The 19957-nt window shown below is 38.3% G+C and overlaps 1 protein-coding gene across 19 annotated transcripts in view; it reads right to left on the bottom strand.

The window, feature by feature from the left end:
• The window catches only part of epb41l2 (erythrocyte membrane protein band 4.1 like 2), a 200130-nt gene that overhangs the window by 71366 nt on the left and 108807 nt on the right, over positions 1-19957 (bottom strand). For all 19 annotated transcript variants that reach the window (XM_073057274.1, XM_073057276.1, XM_073057278.1 and 16 more), the window contains exons 3-6: positions 16597-16818; positions 6443-6547; positions 1970-2012; positions 454-529 (exon numbers count right to left, since the gene is read on the bottom strand). In XM_073057274.1, coding sequence (XP_072913375.1) covers positions 454-529; positions 1970-2012; positions 6443-6547; positions 16597-16818 — 446 coding nt within the window. The remainder of the gene's footprint in view (positions 1-453; positions 530-1969; positions 2013-6442; positions 6548-16596; positions 16819-19957) is intronic.

The following is a 19957-nucleotide window of genomic DNA, read 5'->3' as shown; positions in this document are numbered from 1 at the left end:
CAATTTCTCAAGCATTATACTGAAAAAATGCAACAAGACCTGGATCTGCCACAGGGATACAACACTGCGACAGATGCAGCACCACATGTCACTTAGTGAGTCAACGACTCACAGTATGTGCAGGTGTACATTCTGGGCTTATACTGGTTTGAATGGCCAAATATTGGCAAATTGGATTAGTTGGGCATATGCAGCTAGATTTGGACAACTTATCTCTGTACAGACCTGAACTAGATTTTAATATTTTTAATGTTTGAATATCAAGCCTGTCAATACTAGCAGATTTGAAGAAATTCCAATTATTTTGCAAGAAATCTCTTTTATACTAGAACATATTTAGAACATATAAATAAAACATACTTATAAAATGCCATAAACGTTTAATTAAAAACATTGATTTCAACATTTAATAATTACTTTCACAAGAACTGAATTAATCTGATGAATTTATACCTTGTGATGTCTTCAGTTAGTTGTGAAGGATCAGGAGGGTAGAATTTTACATTAAAGTGAAAGTGCCAAGGACAACCTGCAATCACATACAATTCTTATTTTAAATGACGTGACAACAGAAGAAAGTAAACACGTACAACACGCTGGATGAACTCAGCAGGTCGGGCAGCATCCATGGAAATGAGCAGTCAACGTTTTGGGCCGAAACCCTTGGTCAGGATGTGGCCTGAAATGTTGACTGCTCATTTCCACAGATGTTGCCCGACCTGCTGAGTTCATCCAGCGTGTTGTACGTGTTGATTTGACCACAGCATCTGCAGTGTACTTTGTGTTAACAAAATAAAGTGGTTTTGAATGCTTCGATGTGCCAGCCTAAGACTGTATAACTACTCAATTTCAGCAAGCTGTAGTACAGCAAAATCAAGCATGAAAATTGATAACTGATAACACTCAATGCACAAACAAATCTTCGTCTGCTGACTTTCACCCGCTCCAGCCCACTACCCCATGAATCAATCATGCTGGGGAGAAGGAAATGTAAGCTTTTATACACATTTTTACTAAAAAGTCAGTTCTCATGGAAATTGGGGTGGTTAGTAAACCGTTTTCAGAGGATAATTGAAACACGTGATTATATGGAACAATAATTTCAGAAAAACATTGCCCATGGTATTCCTTACATGACATTTGCTAAAGTACAGATAGAGCTCATAATTAAGCCATTTTCTTTAAGAATTGTCTTCCATATGCCTAAAAAACTTATTGCATTCAGTTTACCAACTCCAAGTTGAAAATTTTGGTAATCAATACTTTTGCTCCACATACATCAACAACAGGAGCAAGACGAGAGAGACAGGTTTGATTTAATGGGGTTTTTTCTTTCTCTAAAAAGAAAAACAATTATCTCAAATGTGACTCCTTCCAATGATTTGTGCCTGATCTAACACATTTTCATTTAAGGCACTGATAGAGAAACTAGCAGGCTCAGCAGAGTTGCACAGCCTAACAGAAAGGAGAGACAGAAGCTTCCATTACAACCAACATGTAGTGGTGACAAAGGCCATTAGATTCAGTAGGCCTGTCAACACAAGGAACAGGTGGCTTACATTCGACACTTGTAGAATTCCTCATGAGATCATTCAAATCTGAAATCTTATGCTCAGTTACAGTACTGGCCAGAGTGCAGCCTAAATCCATATCTCAGTGCAAAGCAATTGCATTGCTCATTCCAACATCAGCCCTCTGAAACGTCTGGATGAATCATTGGTGCATTCATGCCAGTTTCCCAGCACAGCAATGTGTAGGGCAGGAATTTGCACAACATGCTCAGTACAGTAACATTATCAGTCACATAAAACTATGTACATTACTAAAAAGAACCCTTTATATCTGACTCCATTAGCGTGGTCATTTCTAGAACAACCTGCATGGCATGCAAGATGACAGTGAAGGCATATCTATATTAATCTTAAATGCCCCTAGTCAACTATAGCAGATCATGTAACAGCAAACTTACTTCGAATTTGTTTCTTTATTTCCTTGACAGGGTCCAACCAATTCTAAAAGAGATAAACAACAGTACATTAGAATGAATCTAATTCAGAAAAATTCCTACAAATGCCAGAATAAAAGAGAAGTACAACACAGAAATAGGCCCTTCAGCCCATCTAGTCTGTACCATAACCATTAAACTGCCTACTCACACTGACCTGTACTGGAACCATACCCCTCCTTATTCCTACTATCCACGTACCTCACCAAACTTCTCTTACTTGTCATTCCATACTCTAATGGCCCTGAGTGAAGAAATTTCCCAAGTTCCCTTAAACCTCTCACCTTTCACCTTCAACTCATGACCTCTGGTTGTAATCCTACCCAACCTCAATGGAAAAAGCTGCTTGCATTTACCCTATCTAGAACCCACAAATTTGTACACCCCTCAATCTTCTACATTCTAAAGAACGCAATCCTAACCGATTCAATTTTTCCTTATAACTCAGGTCCTCCAGACATGGCAACCTACCGTGGTTGGTCCTACTGAAATGCAGAACCTCGCACTTGTCTGCATTAAATTAATCTGCCATTTTTCAACCAATTTTTCCAGCTGATGCAGATCTCTCTGCAAACCATGGTAGCCTTTATCACTCCACTACACCCCTAATCCTGGAGTCATCTGCAGATCTGCTGATCTAGTTAACCACATTATCATCCAGATCATTGATACAGATGGCAAACAACAATGGACCAGCACTGATCACTGCAGCACTCCACTAGTCACAGGACACCAGACAGAGAGGGAACCCTCTACTACAACTCTCTGGCTTCTCCCACAAAGCCAATGTCTAACCCAATTTACTACATCATGCTGAATGACGAGCGACTGAACCTTCTTGACCAACCGCCCATACAGTACCTTGTTAAATGCCTTACTAAAGTCCATGTAGATAACATCCACTGCCTTGCCTTCATTCACTTTCCTGGTAGCTTCCTCCAAAGCTCTAAGATTGGTCAGACATGACCTACCACACACAAAGCGATGCTGACTATCCTTAATTATTCCATGTCTATCCAAACACTTATATCTGATCCCTCAGAATACATTCCAATTACTTTCCCACAACTGATGTCAGACTCACCAGCCTATAATTTACTGGTTTCTGTTTAGAGACATTTTTAAACAGTGGAATAACGTTGGCTATCCTCTAATCCTCCAGCACCTCTCCTGTGACCAAGGATGTTTTAAACATCTCTACCAGGATCCTGTCAATTTCTGCCCTTGCCTCCCACAGGGTCAGAGGGAACACCTTGTCATTGCCTCAGGGTAGCAAACACCTCCTCTTTCTCTGTAATCTGTACAAGGTCCATGAAGTTGATGCAACTTTGTCTCATTTCTACAGACTCTGTATTCCTCTTCTGGGTAAATACAAACGCAAAGAAATCATTTGAGATCTCCTCTATCTGTTTTGGCTCTACACATGGATTACCATTCTGGTCTTTCAGAGGGCCAATTTTGTCCCCTGCAGTTCTTTTGCTCTCAACAGACCTGTAGAAACTTTTAGGATTCTCCTTCACCTTGTTCTCTTGCATTTCTTGCTTTCCTATAACTTGCTATGCACTTGTTGTACCCAAATGTCCTCTTTAAATACACTTTTCCAAATTTTAGATTAATTACTTCAATCATTATTGAAGAAAGTTTATCTACCATAATATTGATGGGTTAAAAATGCTTGCTGCAATGCAAGACTAGAAACTAACTACAATCTAACTGATTTTTCAACATTCATATTGTATTCATTTTCCATTTAAGCGTGCAACATAAGATTTTCCATGTACTCCTGCATTCAGATATCAAAACAGCCCCATATATTCACATTTCCTCTTTCCATTAAGTTATTAACATATTAAAAATAATAATTTCATGAAAATGAACTTTATTAATAAAGTTTAAAATGCATTTATTAATTCTGGTACAAAAATTCTGCAAAATACTTCCTCCCCAGACCTCTACCAATTCAATGAACTGTAATATTTTTCAATTCTTTTTAATTTTGTACATCCTGAAAAGCTCAACATTAACACTAATTAGGAGAGAGATCAAGTAAAATGAAGTACTTCACAATACTCATGTCTTGGTTAACTATAAACTCCCGTCTACAAATCTGGAGGCCAGTCTTATGAAACATCTAAAGGGTGCTTGGTATGCAGCTATGCAGTTTGCATTCTATATAGCTGCAGCTGAAAAGAACAGCTGGTTAATAAATAGCTGCCTGGAGCAACTGAATGAGAAGAATAGATTATCAAGTATTCAGCAAAGCAGACTTGAAGTTAAAGATTTTTAGCATTTTAACATGGAGTCAAAAACAGTCACTGCAGGGGAGGAGAGGCAAAAAAATCCAAGCTGTGCCAAGAAGTAACAATAGCTTCTATAGTTTAAGAATTAGTGCAAGGAAGACAGATCACTCTGAACTATATTGTGAATTCTTGTTAACACCTACAACTCAAGATAGTACATTTTCCAAGTCACATTACAAGAATTAAACTGGGATACATATTTTTTCTAAAAACCGCAATTTGCCTACACTCATCCTGTTCAAGATCAAAGTTTCTGCAATTTTTTTTTTCAAATTCTGTCTTAAAACAACCATGAATAGAAAATGGCAAAGTGAATACCATTTATTTTTGATTTAAAACTTAGGCAATCCACACAGCACATGGAAGAACTACAAGCAAAAATATTTTCAAGATAGTGCGGGGGGGGGGGGGGGGGGGCTCAGGGAGAAGGGCAACATCTTTACTCAAGGAGCAGTTCAACTGCACGATTTTCTTTATTTGCAGTAGTTAAGAAAAATAATTTTCCTTGCAATCTATCGACATGAATTGAATGAGTGAAAATGGAACTGAAAGCTATGAGAGAGATCTATTGCAGATCTTTAATACTGGATTTTCTTCATTTTGTTTCCAACAGAGTGATTGAAATTCTTGGTGATAAATGGAAACAGTGAACATATTTAAGTAATATTTTGCAAAAGTGCTTGAACATCATTAGATATTTGACACTTCCAAATCTTATGGTTTTCTTTCTGACCTTCAGTGCCAAATGTTTAATATAATTATTAACAAGCACTTCAAAATATAAATATCACTGAATCTTGAACCGTTAACAAAGGAAAATCTCTTCTTTCTCAGGCATCTCTCCCCCCATCTGCACAGTGCACTTACTGAAAATATTGCACATACTAACCATCGTCTGCAAAACTAGCCATGGTTACTTCAATTAACGTTTCAAAAAGTTTATATATTCACTTCAAAAATGCTTCCCATTTTAACCCACTTTTGCAATATACTTGGTATTGAAATGTTCTTGAAACAGTTTAGAGCTTTAGTTGAAATCTCTTCACTTAATCCAATTTGTTCCTTCCTAGTTACAAAAACAAAATCACTTTTTACAATCGCATTCAAAAGATTTTAAGGATGTAAAGAAAGGACAATATTCACACCAATCACATTTTCACCCTCCTTTCCAGCATTCCAAGGAGAATGTTGCCTACATGACGCCTTGGACTACTTTATGAACACATCATTTTCTCCCACTGCTTTTCATACAATCACAATAAATGCCATTCATTCCTTACTGCCTTCTTTTTCCCCAATGGCCAAAATGTCCAATATTCAAGTGAAAGAAGAATTTTTTGCATTTCTTTCAAATAGGCATATTTTATTCATTGCCCCAGTCTCTTGTACACTGACCAGATGAAATGTATATTGAATGAACAAGTCAATTTACTTTTCAACCACATCACATTTTGCCCAATTGTCCCCTATATTTTCATCTAACATCCATTCTTACCTCTATTTTTATTGAGACAGTACAGCAAACAGGATGATGTACATCTTCCGTAGTACCCCAAAAAGTTAACGGCTTCACACAAGTGCAGCCTGAACCACTGGACATATTCATTGTTCAGCTAATTTAATTTCTAGCATCCATACTAAGACTACAAGTCCATAAGACAAGAGCAAAATTAAGCCATTTAACTTTAGTCTTATCTGCCATTCAATATGGCTGATTTATTATCCCCCCTCAACCGCATTCTATCTTCTTGTTGCAATCTTTGAAGTCCTTACTGATCAGTAATCTATCAATTAACCTTTTATAAAATATTCCCAAACTAGTTATGCTGAGATGGCAAAACATTCATCTCCTTTGCAAAAAAAGTGACAACTAATCCATAAACAAGGCAGATCCTGGCTTTCAAGTATTTGGTTACTTAAGATTGTTAAAATTTTTCTAAAGCAACTGAACAACAACTTTTTGTGTTTAAAAATTCGTAGTATTCTATTTGTATAGTTAAGTGTGCTTCAACAAATAATGGATTTTAAACTAAAGTTTGTTCCTCAGTGATTGAAATAGATTTTCTATTCCATTTTAAAATCCTCCCATTTTAGTTAACTTTACCTAGATATATGGACATTTAAATTTATAACGTACCTTTTCACCAGCAGTATCCCGAAAAGTGAGACCAAAGTAATCTTTTTCTAATAGATTTATTTGTTCACACACCCTGTCCAACATTATTTGCCCTTTTGAACGTTTCTGAAAAACAAAAGATAAATTTGTAACTTAATCTGCATGCAAAATTAATACTACAAAACAGCATTTTATTTCAATTTAAATGAGGTTCATTACCATTATTAGCAAAAACACCACTGGGGAATGCACAACATGACTGACAGTGTAGTTCTGACAAAGAGTTTTAAACAAAATGTAGATTGAGTTTCTTTTTCCAGACAGAAGACAGGGAACTTTTTGCAATCAACATTGCCATATGTTACTCTGGGTAACCTTTACACATTTTCTCAGTTTGAGACCATCTAATGATAAATAATTTCTCATCTCAATCAAAGGTTCAAAAAAAAAATTATGCCTATATTCCTTTAACAACATATTTTAAAGCGAAAGGGATGCTATTGAGAACCAAGTGCATGAACTAGGAGCACATGGAAGTAACTTAAGTACTGCACCACCCGACAAACTTCTCTTCTCCAAGTAGACATGGAATTCCCAAGGGTCAGCAATGTTGCATTTCTTAAGGAAGCATTGAGCACATCATTGAACATTTTTTTCTTTATGCGCTTGGAAACACATTTTCAAATCTAGCTCAGTAGAGTTTTTTTTAAAAAAGGAGTCTTGTGTTGGACACATTAATAACATGGCCTACACAATGTAGATGACCTGATAGAGATGTACAAGATGATGAGAGGCATTGATTGTGTGGATAATCAGAGGCTTTTTCCCCAGGGCTGAAATGGCTAACATGCGAGGGTACAGTTTTAAGGTGCTTGGAAGTAGGTACAGAGGAGATGTTAGAGTTAAGTGTTTTTTTAAATTCCATGGAGAGTGGTGGCTGCATGGAATGGGCTGCTGTCAATGGTGGTTAAGGCGGATTCGATAGGGTCTTTTAAGAGACTCCTGGATAGGTACATGGAGCTTGGGAAAATAGAGGGTTATGGGTAACCCTAGGTAATTTCTAAGGTATGTACATGTCCAGCACAGTATTGTGGGCTGAAGAGCCTGTACTGTGCTGTAGGTTTTCTATGTTTCTAATTGCTGGGAGGGGGGAGAATGACCTAGCAGAGGAAAGCCACAGCAGTCAGGTCTTTGGCACCGAGTCTGCCTCAGAAAGAAAAGGCAGAGAAAAAACAAGCTGTGGTGAGAGGGGATTCATTAGTTAGGAGAACAGAAAGAGGGTTCTACATATGAGAATGAGATTCTCAGATGTTATGTTGCCTCCCATGAGTCAGGATCCAAGACAGTTCAGATTGAGTCCTCAGCATTCTTAAATGGAGGGTGAGCCACCTAAGGTCATGGTCTATAAAGGAACCAATGACATAGGTAGGAAGAGGAATGTGGTTCTGCAAAGTGAGTTCAGGGAGTTAGGTGCTAACTTAGAGGAAAAGACCTCCAAAACAGCTGTGATCTCAGGATTGCTACCTGTGTCATGTGCTAATGAGGCCAGAAGTAGTAAGATTATACAGTTTAATACATGACTAAGGAGTTCCTGCAGGAAGGAGGGTGTCAGATTTTGAATCATTGGACTCTCTTCCAGAGAAGGTGGAAGCTCTATAGAAGAAACAGTTTGCACCTAAACTGGTGGAGGATTAATAGTCTAGTGGGAAAGTTTAGTAAAACTGCATTGGGGGGGGGGGGGGGGGGGGTTAAACTAGAGTTGTAGGGGGATGGGAACCAGACTGCCAGAACAGATAGTGGAGTGGTTGTGGAGACATTATTAAGACCTCAAGGTCAGGAATCAAAAGGTTGAGCGTGGTGGGACTAATGTGTAAAGTTGTATATATTTCAATGCAAGTATTGTAGGAGATGTGGATGAACTCAGGGCATGGAGCAACACAGAATTATGATATTGTAGCCATTAGTGAGACTTGGTTGCAAGAGGGGCAAGTCTGACAGCTCAGTATTCCGGGGTTCCAATGTTTTAGACGTGATAAGAGCAGGAGGGATTAAAGGGGGAGGGATGGTATTATTAGTGAGGGAAAATGTCACATCAGTGCTTAGTCGGGATAGACTGAAAAACATTTATTGAGACTTTATGGGTGGAACTGAGGAATAAAAGTTATGACCACGTTAATGGAGCTATACTACAGACCATCCAACAATCTGCTGAATTTAGAGGAAAAAATTGTAGAGACATTGCAGACTGTTACAAGAAACAAGGTGATTTTAACTTTCCACATAGTAACTGCAATTCCCATACTGTAGAAAGGACTAGATGGGATAGTTTGTAAATGTGTTCAGGACAGTTTCCTTAATCAGTACATAGAAGACCCAATGAGAGAGTGTGCGATACTTGATCTGCTGTTAGGGAATGAGACAGGGCAGTTAACAGAAGCTTGTGTAGGGTAACACTTTGCATCTAGTGATCATGATGCCTTAGTTTCAGGTAATTATTGAAAGGGACAAGTCAGGTCCTCAGGTTGAGATTCTAAGTAGGAGAAAGGCCAATTTTGATGGTGTTATAAAGGATCCAGTAAGTGCAGATTGGGACAGACTGTTTTCTGGCAAAGATGTATGTGGTATGTGGAAGGCCTTCTAAAGGTAAATTTTGATAAGACCACAAAACCAAAAGGCACAGGTGCAGGATTAGGCCATTTGGTCCATCGAGTCTGCTCTGCCGTTCAATCATGGCTGATCCTTTACTCCCCCCTTCAGCCCAGTCCCCGGCCTTCTCCCCGTAATCTCTGATGCCTTGTCCAGTCAAGAACCTATAAATCTCTGCCTTAAATATACCCAAAAACCTTGTCTCCACACCTGCCTGTGGTATAAAAATTCCACAAAATCACCACCCTCTGGCTAAAGAAATTTCTATGGATCTGTTTCAAGTGGATGCTCCTCTATCCTGTGGCTGTGTCCTCTTGTCCTAGACTTCCCTAGCATGGGAAACATCCTTTCCACATGTATTCTGTCTAGACCTTTCAACATTCGAAAGGTTTCAATGAGATTCCCACCCTCACCCCCCAATCATCCTTCTTGATCAGATTTCCTCTTACTAGTACAAAGCTTGTATTTTCCTGTCAGAATAGAAGGCAAGGATAACAGATTTAGGGAACTTTGGTTTGAGATATTGAGGCCCTGGTTAAGGGGGGGGGGGGGGGGGAGGGAAGGGTGCATAGCAGGTATAGGCAAGTAGGAACAAATGAAGTACCAGATGAGTACAAGAAATGCAAGAGAACACTTAAGGAAATTAGTAGAGCTAAAGGAAGGCGTGCAGACTAGATGAAGAATCCTAAAGGCTTCTACAGATATGTTACTGACAAAACTGGTCCTCTGGAAGAGCAGAATAGTAATCTATTGATGGAGCCAAAAGAGATGTTGAGATGCAGTTTTTCTTGCATTTCCACTATTGTTGCTTGTTATATTTGTACAGGTATCAAGCTGAAACAAATTTTCTCTCCGTTTCACTGAAAAGGCAGACAGTCTACGAAGAAACGTGGAGTAAGGCTTGTGGTACTGGTAGAGCAAACTCCATTTTTGATTGGTACTACGACACTCAGTAGCTACTTTATTAGGTGCAAGAGGTATCTAAAAAAAAAAATAGCCACTGAGTGTATTTCTGTATGTTCAAGATCTGCTGCCGTAGCACATCCACTTTAAGATCCAACACACTGTGCGTTCAGAGATGCTTTTCTGCACACCACTTTTGTTATGTGTGATTATTTGAGTTACTGACTACCACCACCACCAAGATTTCAGACAGCCCAATGAAACAATTTTAAAACAAGTGGAGTGGGATGGGAATTCAAACTATTAAGACTTAAAGTGTGATCCTGGCAGAAAGATTGCTAGTAATGGAGGATGAAACAGTTTCTTGCCTATAAAGGAGATGATGCTGAGTGCCAAGACTGGCTTGGTGTTAGAGTGCAAAACAGCACTGTACAGATCCTTGGGTCTACATTGTTGTGCTTACCTTTTAACTCACTAAGCTCAAAATCTTACCTTTCCCTCCCACATAGCCCTCCATTTTTCTTTCATCTATGCACCTACAGAAGAGGAGTGCACAGATTTCTGATGCTCATCTTTGGGCTCTTTATAAATGAGAAGCATCAACCAGATTAAGTTGGTTAAGCATTGGTGCTCCTGACTTCACTTCAAGTTGGTGAATTTGATCTATTCTTGACTTTATTCTTAACCTGGTACATGAATAGAGTAATGCTCTAAATTAGTTATTGCCCTTGAAGGCTTCACTTTTGGAATAAAAGAATACTTAAAATAGTATTCTTTGGGCCTCATCATTTCTCTGCCGAGATGTACAGACTGTTTACTTCCTCTGCACTAAAGAACACACCATGTGCAAAAAATTCTCTTAAAAAAAAATCAAACCTGAATATTTCCTCATGGTTAAATTTATTCACGGAGTTGTTATTTAATATCTCTATTGCATATTTATAGTTAAGCCTTGGGATCTTCAAAGCGCCATGGTGTAGGACATCTAAAGCAATGGAATGTGTTTCCTGCAGCTTTAGCACTTCTTCTTCCAACTGGACAGTAGGCTTTGGAAATATTCCAACAAATGCATTTCATACTTAGAAATGTGAACAAATTATATCATGACTGCTTTGGTTTCACTTAATAAGATTGTAAAGGATGCCTTATACAAAGCTTGTATTCTTTTACAGAATAGTGTATAATGTGTTTACTTATGCAGTTCTTTGCTTATACATAATAGGCTGTGATAATAGATTCTTGGAATTAAATGGAGCCAGGAAGCATAGTGAGACTATGAAATTAAATCTATTAAATCTGCTTGATTAAAGCACACAAGTGAATTTGAGACAACATACTAATGTATGCTTGAACAAGAATGTGTTCAATACTTTGTAGTTGTTTGTGGTGCAGAATAATTGGGCTGAATTTTGTCTTTTGTGTACAGAGGTTGTACTTACAGATCCTTTAGAATTTCAGAAGTGGGGTAAAATGCATTGATTTCCCATCTAAATTTAAAGATACATACTGAAAACAAAAAAAAATTGCATTAATGATGAGCCCGTTAAGAAAATGGCTAAGTAAGCGTTGGTAATGGAATGTAGGTAGAATAAGTGAACAATAATCCGTGGAGGCAAATGTGCTTATTGGGTTATGTTTGAAACAACAGACATTTACAATCGTGCTGGAAAATTTGTGAACCCGGTAGAAATTTCTCCATTTCTGCCTAAATATTAGCTAAAATGTGATCAGATTTTATACAAGTCCTAAAAGTAGATAGAGCTAATCAAATTAAATAAAACAAAAAACACTATACTTGCTTACACGAGGAAATCTGCAGATGCTGGAAATTCAAACAACACACACAAAACACTGGTGGAACACAGCAGGCCAGGCAGCATCTATAAGGAAAAGCACTGTTGACATTTCGGACCGAGACCCTTCATCAAAAATAATCTAATATTACATGTATCTGTGGAAAAAGTATGTGAACCACTGGGGCAATGTCTTCTACAAAAGCTATTTGGAGTCATGTGCTCCAGTCAATGCGATGAGATTGGAGGGGTGGATTGTAGAGGTGCCCTGCCCTATATAAAAAAAGACATACAAAGTCAGGTTACTGACAGAGCCTGCTCTTCGAGAATGATCTGTTTATGTGCACCATGCCTCGATCAAAACTACTTCCAGAGGACATCACAGAGTTGTAGAGATGCATGAAGCTGGTTAAAGACTACAAGAACATTTCCAAAGAGCCGAATGCTCATCAGTAATAAGTGAAATTCCCTCTAAATGGCACAGCCAAGGGCCAAAAGGCCTGTTTCTGTGCTGTAATGTTCTATGGTTCTATTTACAAGGATGTTGCCTGAACTGGAGCGTATGCCTTATGAGAATAGGTTGAGCGAACTTGGCCTTTTCTCCTTGGAGCAACAGAGGATGAGAGGTGACCTGGTAGAGGTGCATATGATGAGGGTCATTGATCATGTGGATAGCCAGAGGCTTTTTTCCCCAGGGATGAAATGGCTAACACAAAGGGGCATGGTTTTAAGGTGCTTGGACATAGGTACAAGGAGGATGTCAGAGTTAAGTTCTATGTTCTGCCACTTCCTCCTCTTCCTCTGGGCAAGCTAAATCTGAATCCAAATTAACAAATCATTGTGGCTTTGATGCTGCTTAATCTTTTGGATCAGCAAACCATGAGGAACCAAATCCCTTCCCACATAGATAACATCTACTGTCCTATCTCATCAATCACATTTGTCATCTCAAAATAAACTGAGTCAGGCTTGTAAGACATGACCTGCCAAGCTGACTGTCCCTAATCAAGCCATTCTTTTCCATAATGCACATAAATCCTATGCCTCAAAATCCTTTCTAATAGCTTCCCCCAACACTGGCATGAGACTTCCCAGCCTATGATGATCCTCATTTTGTTTCTTGAGCAAAGGAACAATATTAGCTACTTATACAAGTATTGGGGTCTTATCCACCTTTGTGCTCTTCAAGAGTCTCAGCACCATCACCATCTTAATTTCAACATCCCCCAGGACATAAACATGTCCCACTATTCTCCATATCCTTCTCAGTGAATAACAGTGCAAAGTATTGCTTAGTATCTTGCCCATGTCTTACAAGCAAAACTTCCTTCCTTTATCCTTGACCGGTCCTACCTCTCCCTAGTTATCCTTTTGTTTTAAGTATAAAATGCCTCAGTTTTTTATAATCCTACTTGCTAAGGACAACTTATGGCTTCTTGTAGTTTTCCTCATTCTTACTTGAGTTCTTTCCTTCTACGACTCTGCTCAATTACACACACTGCTGCTAGGACTCTTTTCTAGGAACACAAACCCTCTGCCCCTGCAAAGTGAGGTTCAGCTGAATATGAAGTCAAGTCTCATGAGAGTCACAATCTGATAAAAGGCACAGCAAGGAACTCTTGCACCTCTTTCTTCAGTTCAATTTTCTAGTCAAGCTTAATGTGCAGTTATGCAAGGAGAGTTATAGAAAACTACAGCACGAAAACAGGCCATTCAGCCCCTCTAGTCCACATTATCATCCAGATCATTGATATTGGTGACAAACAAAGACCCAGCACCAATCACTGTGGCACACCACTAGTCACAGGCCTCCAGTTAGAGAGGCAACCCTCTACTACCGCTCTACGGCTTCTCCCACAAAGCTAATGTCTAATCCAATTTTCATTGTCATTTTGAATGCCGAGCGTCTGAACCTTCTCGACCAGCTTCTCACAAGGTACCTTACTAAGGTCCATGTAGACTGCATCCACTGGCTTGCCTTCATCCACTTTCCTGCTAACTTCCTCAAAATACTCTCCAAGATTGAATAAACTCTTCACAGGTCTCCAGCTGGGTACAGGTATTGATTATAATTGATGTTTCGATGAGAAACTTTGCCATCTTCATCAGAGATGATGCCTGGGCAGGTCTAGTCCAGTGGTACCTATAAACACCTGACTTTGGCTCTTGGTAGGGTCAGCCATGCCAAATAGATCAAAGGGTAGAGGCCAGACTAAGAGTGGTCTACCAATTCTCCAGGTTCAAGGGTTCAACTCTGGGATAACAACCCCGAATGGTAAAACAAAATTGTTACAGAAACAGCAATGAAGAATGCTTCTACATCTATGTGCAACCCAAGACTTGCTTGACTGACAGTAGTGAAAACCGAAAGGAAGCTACTGACACGATGAAGGAAGCCCTGAACACCGCCAAAGATGTAGAACCTTCATTGCTGCCCCAAGCTCGAGTGGCATAAGTGCTATCATTTGACCTGGGTTTATTTTCTAACTGATTTATAATGATTTTTATTTTACAAACTTCCTGTGATAAGCCAAGTGAGAGATCCCAGCAATAACAAGTTTATATGCACTCAATGGCTACATTTTTAGGTAGCTCCTGTACCCAGAGGAGTGGCCACTGAGTGTATGTCTGTGGTCTTCTGCTGCTGTAGTCCACTGCCCATCCACTTCAAAGTTCAGTGTGTTGTGCTGTAACACACGGTTATTTGAGTTACTGTCACCTTGGAAACAGCTTGACCTCTCATTAGCAAGGTGTTTTCACCCATAGAACTACTGCTCATTGGATATTTTTCTTTTGTTTTTCATACCATTCTCTATAAACTCTAGAGACTGCTGTGTGTGAAAATCCCAAGAGGACTGCAGTTCCTGAGATACTCAAACCACACCAATCATTCCATGGTCAAAGTCATTTTGATCACACTTCTTCCCCGTTCCGATGTTTGGTCTGAACAACAACTGATGCTCTTGATCATGTCTGCATGATTTTTGCCACATGATTGGTTGATTAGATATCTGCATTAAGCAGGTGTACAGGTGTACCTAATAAAGTGGCCACTGAGTGTAATTACCAGATGTATTCACAATATTTACAAAGTATCCAGCCAAGTATAGCATCTTAAAGCGAAAATAAAGGCCTGAAACACAATTAACCAAACCTGGTTACCCAACATAACTTATCAAAAAACAATGTATGCCAAGTCATCTTTAAAACAATTACTTCTCCAGCCTTAGTTAACTGCTTTAAAAAAAAGTGCAAATTTGCAGGACCTCATAAATGCATTTTTTAAATGTTGGAATCATACAAGTGCATTTTTTACAAATTAAGAAACATTTTCCTTCAGCCCCCAAAGTTACTTTTAATAAAGCCCTCTGCTGATGTGTACAGTGAGAGAAAATTTTGTGTTTGTGATCATTTATTTTTCCATATTATACTATCAAGAGAAAAATACTCTTGAATAGAGTCTGCTACCACACAAACTACTGGGACACATTTAGCAGGGGGAGATCTTTGTTATTGTAGGGGCAACAAAAAACCTTCATGAAAACATTTCCACACTGTTAGGTTTCTTCCCCCACAACCATAAAGGTTAATTGGTCTGCAAGTCCCCCTTGCAAGGATATTCAAACCACCTCAGGAGAAAGATTTCACCAGCGAGCACAAAATCTTATCAATGTGGGTCTACCACTGATAAGAGTATCAGCAAGTAGTACCAAATCCAAGTTTAATGTCGTGCTGATGTCACAATCCATGAAAAGAGCATTCCTCCAATTAGGACATTCTTTGTGTTCTAAGTAGTACCAGCAAGAACTGCAGAATAGCTGGGAGGAAGATTGAGTATCAGAGTGCTGTTCGGTCTGTTGTTTCTAATTCTGTTACGGCATAATTTATGATTCTTTATTATTTAAGAGATTCTTTTTGAAGTAGCTAATTCAGCTGATCATGAACATTTCTGTAAATGATTTTGGTCACAAAATACAGTGACTTGCATCTGACCTGACAGGCAGTATTTGCATTAGTTAAAAGTGATCAATCTGTAAAGGGACAAATCAGTTCCAGCTATTAGATAAACTCTCTAAACACGTTATTTACGAATGAAAGCTGCACTGAATTCTGAAGCCTTTTTACTGAAGCCTATTTTCATTGAGCTTGACCTGGACGATATAATAAAAATTCTATCTAAACATCTGCTTTGCTGGGTAATTCTGAGGGTGCAGTATGCACAATTACTAAACCTGTGAATTATTAGCTTCTTTCTAAAAGGAAATTAAACACAATACAAGAATTACTATATCAATACCGCAAGAGGTCGCATTGCTTTAGAATCAAGTTTCTACATGGAAAGAAGTGCCATCATTTATTTACAATTTTACACTACCCGAGTAGGCAGCGCAGACCAAAAGGTATTATTTATTGAACAAAATATGTAATATATAATAACCAGCGTATATAGAAGGCAAAAAATGTTAACCGAGTCACGTAACTGCAACGCTTGTTTACAAGGGTTATCTGTTACAGGGAGATTGTACAAGTGAGCTGTTGAATAAAACACTGCATCTTCAACTGGATTAAACATCCAGTTTTCAGTGTCCACCATCACTACATAAAAAAGCACCATTGTCATGGGTTCTAATAAAAATGGTAATGTCACTTTTTAAATCTCTGGATACTTTGGAGAACATACAAAATAACTGCAATCTATGCAGTCCACATTCTGAAACCAAGTTCTAAATCATTTAATAAAGACAACATAGTACCTTTTTAAGTAACACAGTTATATATAATGCAACCAGTTAATATGATAAATGGTATTTTTTAAATAAATGATGTGCTTACCTCAATTTCATAAGTAAACTCTGAACCATCCAGCATAAAGACCTTGCTCTGTACCATCTTAACCTTTCTGGGAATTTTCAGGGGGGATTTTTTGCTTACATCTTCATCTTTCTGAATCTCATCTTTGCTACTTTCATCTTTTTTGTCATCTGGTACCACCTCTTCATTGTTCACATCTGCATTCTTATCCAAAGCTTCTTCAAGTTTTTTCTCCTCATCTGGCTGCAAAAGAGAATTTGCTTTATATGATTCAAAGGGTTGCAAAGTATAGATTCCTCACCCAAATCTTAATATAAAAATACCAGTTTATTTAAAAGAGCCAACATACTGCATTTCAAAACCAAAATATATTTTTCACTATGACCGTTTTCATCAGGGATTCAGAAGCCATCTCCTCCATTTCCACAAAAAGGCTACTGCAACAGTCAAATCAGCCTATAAAAATGTGAAACCAGTATTCATTTTAAAAGAGGAACACAATAACATTTGATGATCATACGTCATAACAAAATGGGTACTCTCTCCAAAACAATATTCCAAATGTTGGTCATTCAACAGTCATAATTATGCAATACAAATCCACAGCCTCAAGAACATAATCAAATTTCTCACTGTGAAAGGTTTACATCTTTCAACTCAATTCCTTTTATCAAATATACTTCTCTCTTAAATTAGGCCTGGCTGTTTCAATCGGTTCTTTTGCTTAAAACTCTAGCCATTACTCTGGTGCTAACCTTTCACCTTTGCTATCATGAACCTGACTTCTATACTTTGATGATTCCACCACTTTCTCATGCATTCTTGCTCCTTATTGCAATTTTCTTTCCTTATTCCTTATTTCCTTATTCGCACTCAGGTCATTCTCAGCTCTAATTTGTAAATCACAGTTTCTCAAAATATAATAGTTAAAAAGGTACAAGATAAACTATCATTTAACTGAGTAACAAATTATGCACTTAAGTGAAATACAGACCAATTAGAACACTACCAAAATCACTGCAGTACTACGAAACTGTATAGTTCCTGATAGTTATTGACAGAGGAATTCATCCGGTGTACACTGCCATGTTCTTTTCAATTGACTATTAATGAAAAAAATCTGTGCCTAGTACACCTAGTATAGATGATCGACTGCCTTCATACAATGCTTTCAATGATTGCATCCTCCAATTCATTTTCAATGTAATATTCAAGATGGTTGTCAATCTCTAATTCTTTGTAGTTCCTAATGAGGTAGTGAAATCATTTCACTTTTTCCTTTCACCAACTATCAGTGACAAAAATCACAGCTTTTTGAAAACAAACATATGTATATGAAGCTACTTAAAAACTGTTAGCACTAAACACTGTAGAATCTATTGGCCACAGAGGTATGTATGACTGATGCTAGTCAGCTGTTTGGGAACAGCCACTTGTCCCAATTAAGCAGCATAATGTTCCAAATAAACAAAGGGAATCTTGGCTATTTTCTCAATTACTTATTCTTTTAGAGTTGTTTGAGAAAAGTGGCTGCCCCAATTAACCAGAATCCACTGTAATTGCTACATACATGCCAATATACAAGTTGCAAGTCATGTTAAAGACATGAAACTTCTAAACAAGGACAGACAAATAACAAGTAAACATATGGATTGATTTTTCATTCAGTGCAGCTGCACCTCCCACTAAAAGTATAACTACACCTACTCCATTGCCACTGCATAGTAAACATCTACCCCGTGCCCATCTCCAATTTTATTTTTCCCTCTAACTTTCTTCATCCCATCTAAAGAAACCAGGTTCTGTCCATTGTCACACTCTACTACTGTGTCTTGTCATCTATCCTTCTGCCCCATCTTGCTACCCAACCTCAAAATCATCTTCCCTTCCTCAGTTACAAATTCCTCAGAACTCATCATCCCACTGCTCTTATTTGACTTGATTTTAATTGTGTACAATGCTGAGATAGCCTTGTGATAATGTACATGTTTTTAATGAGTATCAATTTTTAAAAATACAACATTTATTACTGTACTGTTTCAACTGCTGTGTATTTAAACTATGTGCCTGATAACCCACAACACAATTCAAAGTGTAAACACCCAAGATTCAAGACCAATCACTGAACATCCACATATATTATGCTGTACTTTAGATACTTCTCTGAAGTATCTAATGTTTTTAGAAAGCTTTATTCGGCCCTCAATGTTTTTATAATCAGTAAATATCAGATTGTGTTTGCTATAGCCATGTTAAAATTACACATTCCTGTCAAGAACAAATATAATCTAAGTTCAGTTACCCCACTCAAAACACTTACAGCTGCTAATTTTGCACATTTTGCAGAAACTAATTATTTTGGTTCTGTCAGAATTCAAGCTCTCTGCCTGTGAATATAATCAAATTCTTCACCCCCATCTTGGGTCTATTACAGGGTAATGAACATACACTCATTATTACACTTATCGTAGTGTGCAAAAACCTTAGGCACATATATAGCTAGGATGCCTAAAACTTTTGCACAGTATTGTACTTCTCAATGTGGAGTGGAGAGCAAGTTTGTAAATCAGGCAGGTACAAGAAATTCTTCCACTTCTCCATTCTAATTGGGCATCCCTCTATTCTGAGGTTCTGGTCTTAAACTCCCCTATCAGAGGAAACATCCTCTCCACATCCATTCCAATCAGGCCTTTCACCATTTGTTTGGTTTCAATGAGACCCTCCTCCACCCAATTCTTCTGAATTCCAGTGAGTACATGCCCAGAGACAAACACTCCTCATATGATAAGCCATTCAATTCCGGAATAATTTTTGTGTATCTGCTTTGAACCTCTCAAATGTCAGTACATCCTTCTTTAGATAAGGAGCCCAAAACTGCTCAAAATACTCCAAGTAAGGCCTCACCAGCATCTTATAAAGCCTTATAAAATTTTATAAAACATTACACCCTTGCTTTTATATTCTAGTCCTATTGAAATAAATGCTAACTTTGCACTTGTCTTCCTCACCACTGACTCAACCGACAATTTCTTTCAGGAATCCTGCACAAGAACTCGTGTCTCTTTGCAACTCAGATTTTTGAATTTTCTCTCCACTTAGAAAATAATCAATACTTCTCTAAAACTGGAAACATTATACAGTTTAACATGTGGCTAAGCAGTTGGTGTGGGGAGGGGGTGGGGACACACAATATTTTTAGATCATTGGGCCTGTACAGAAAGTGGGACGGTGCGGGGGGGGGGGGGGGGTGAACAAATATCCTAGCGGGAGGGTTTGTTAATGCTGCACAGTGTGGTTTAAACTAGAGTGGCAGGGGGATGGGAACCAGAGTGGCAGAACAGTTAGTGGAGAGGCTGTGGTGGCAGAAGCAGATGTTGATATG

This window comes from Hemitrygon akajei, chromosome 9 (genome assembly GCF_048418815.1).
Source record: "Hemitrygon akajei chromosome 9, sHemAka1.3, whole genome shotgun sequence".
NCBI classification, from domain to species: Eukaryota; Metazoa; Chordata; class Chondrichthyes; order Myliobatiformes; family Dasyatidae; genus Hemitrygon; species Hemitrygon akajei.
The sequence above is the reverse complement of the archived record's forward strand: the minus strand, read 5'-3'. Positions and strand labels throughout refer to the sequence as shown.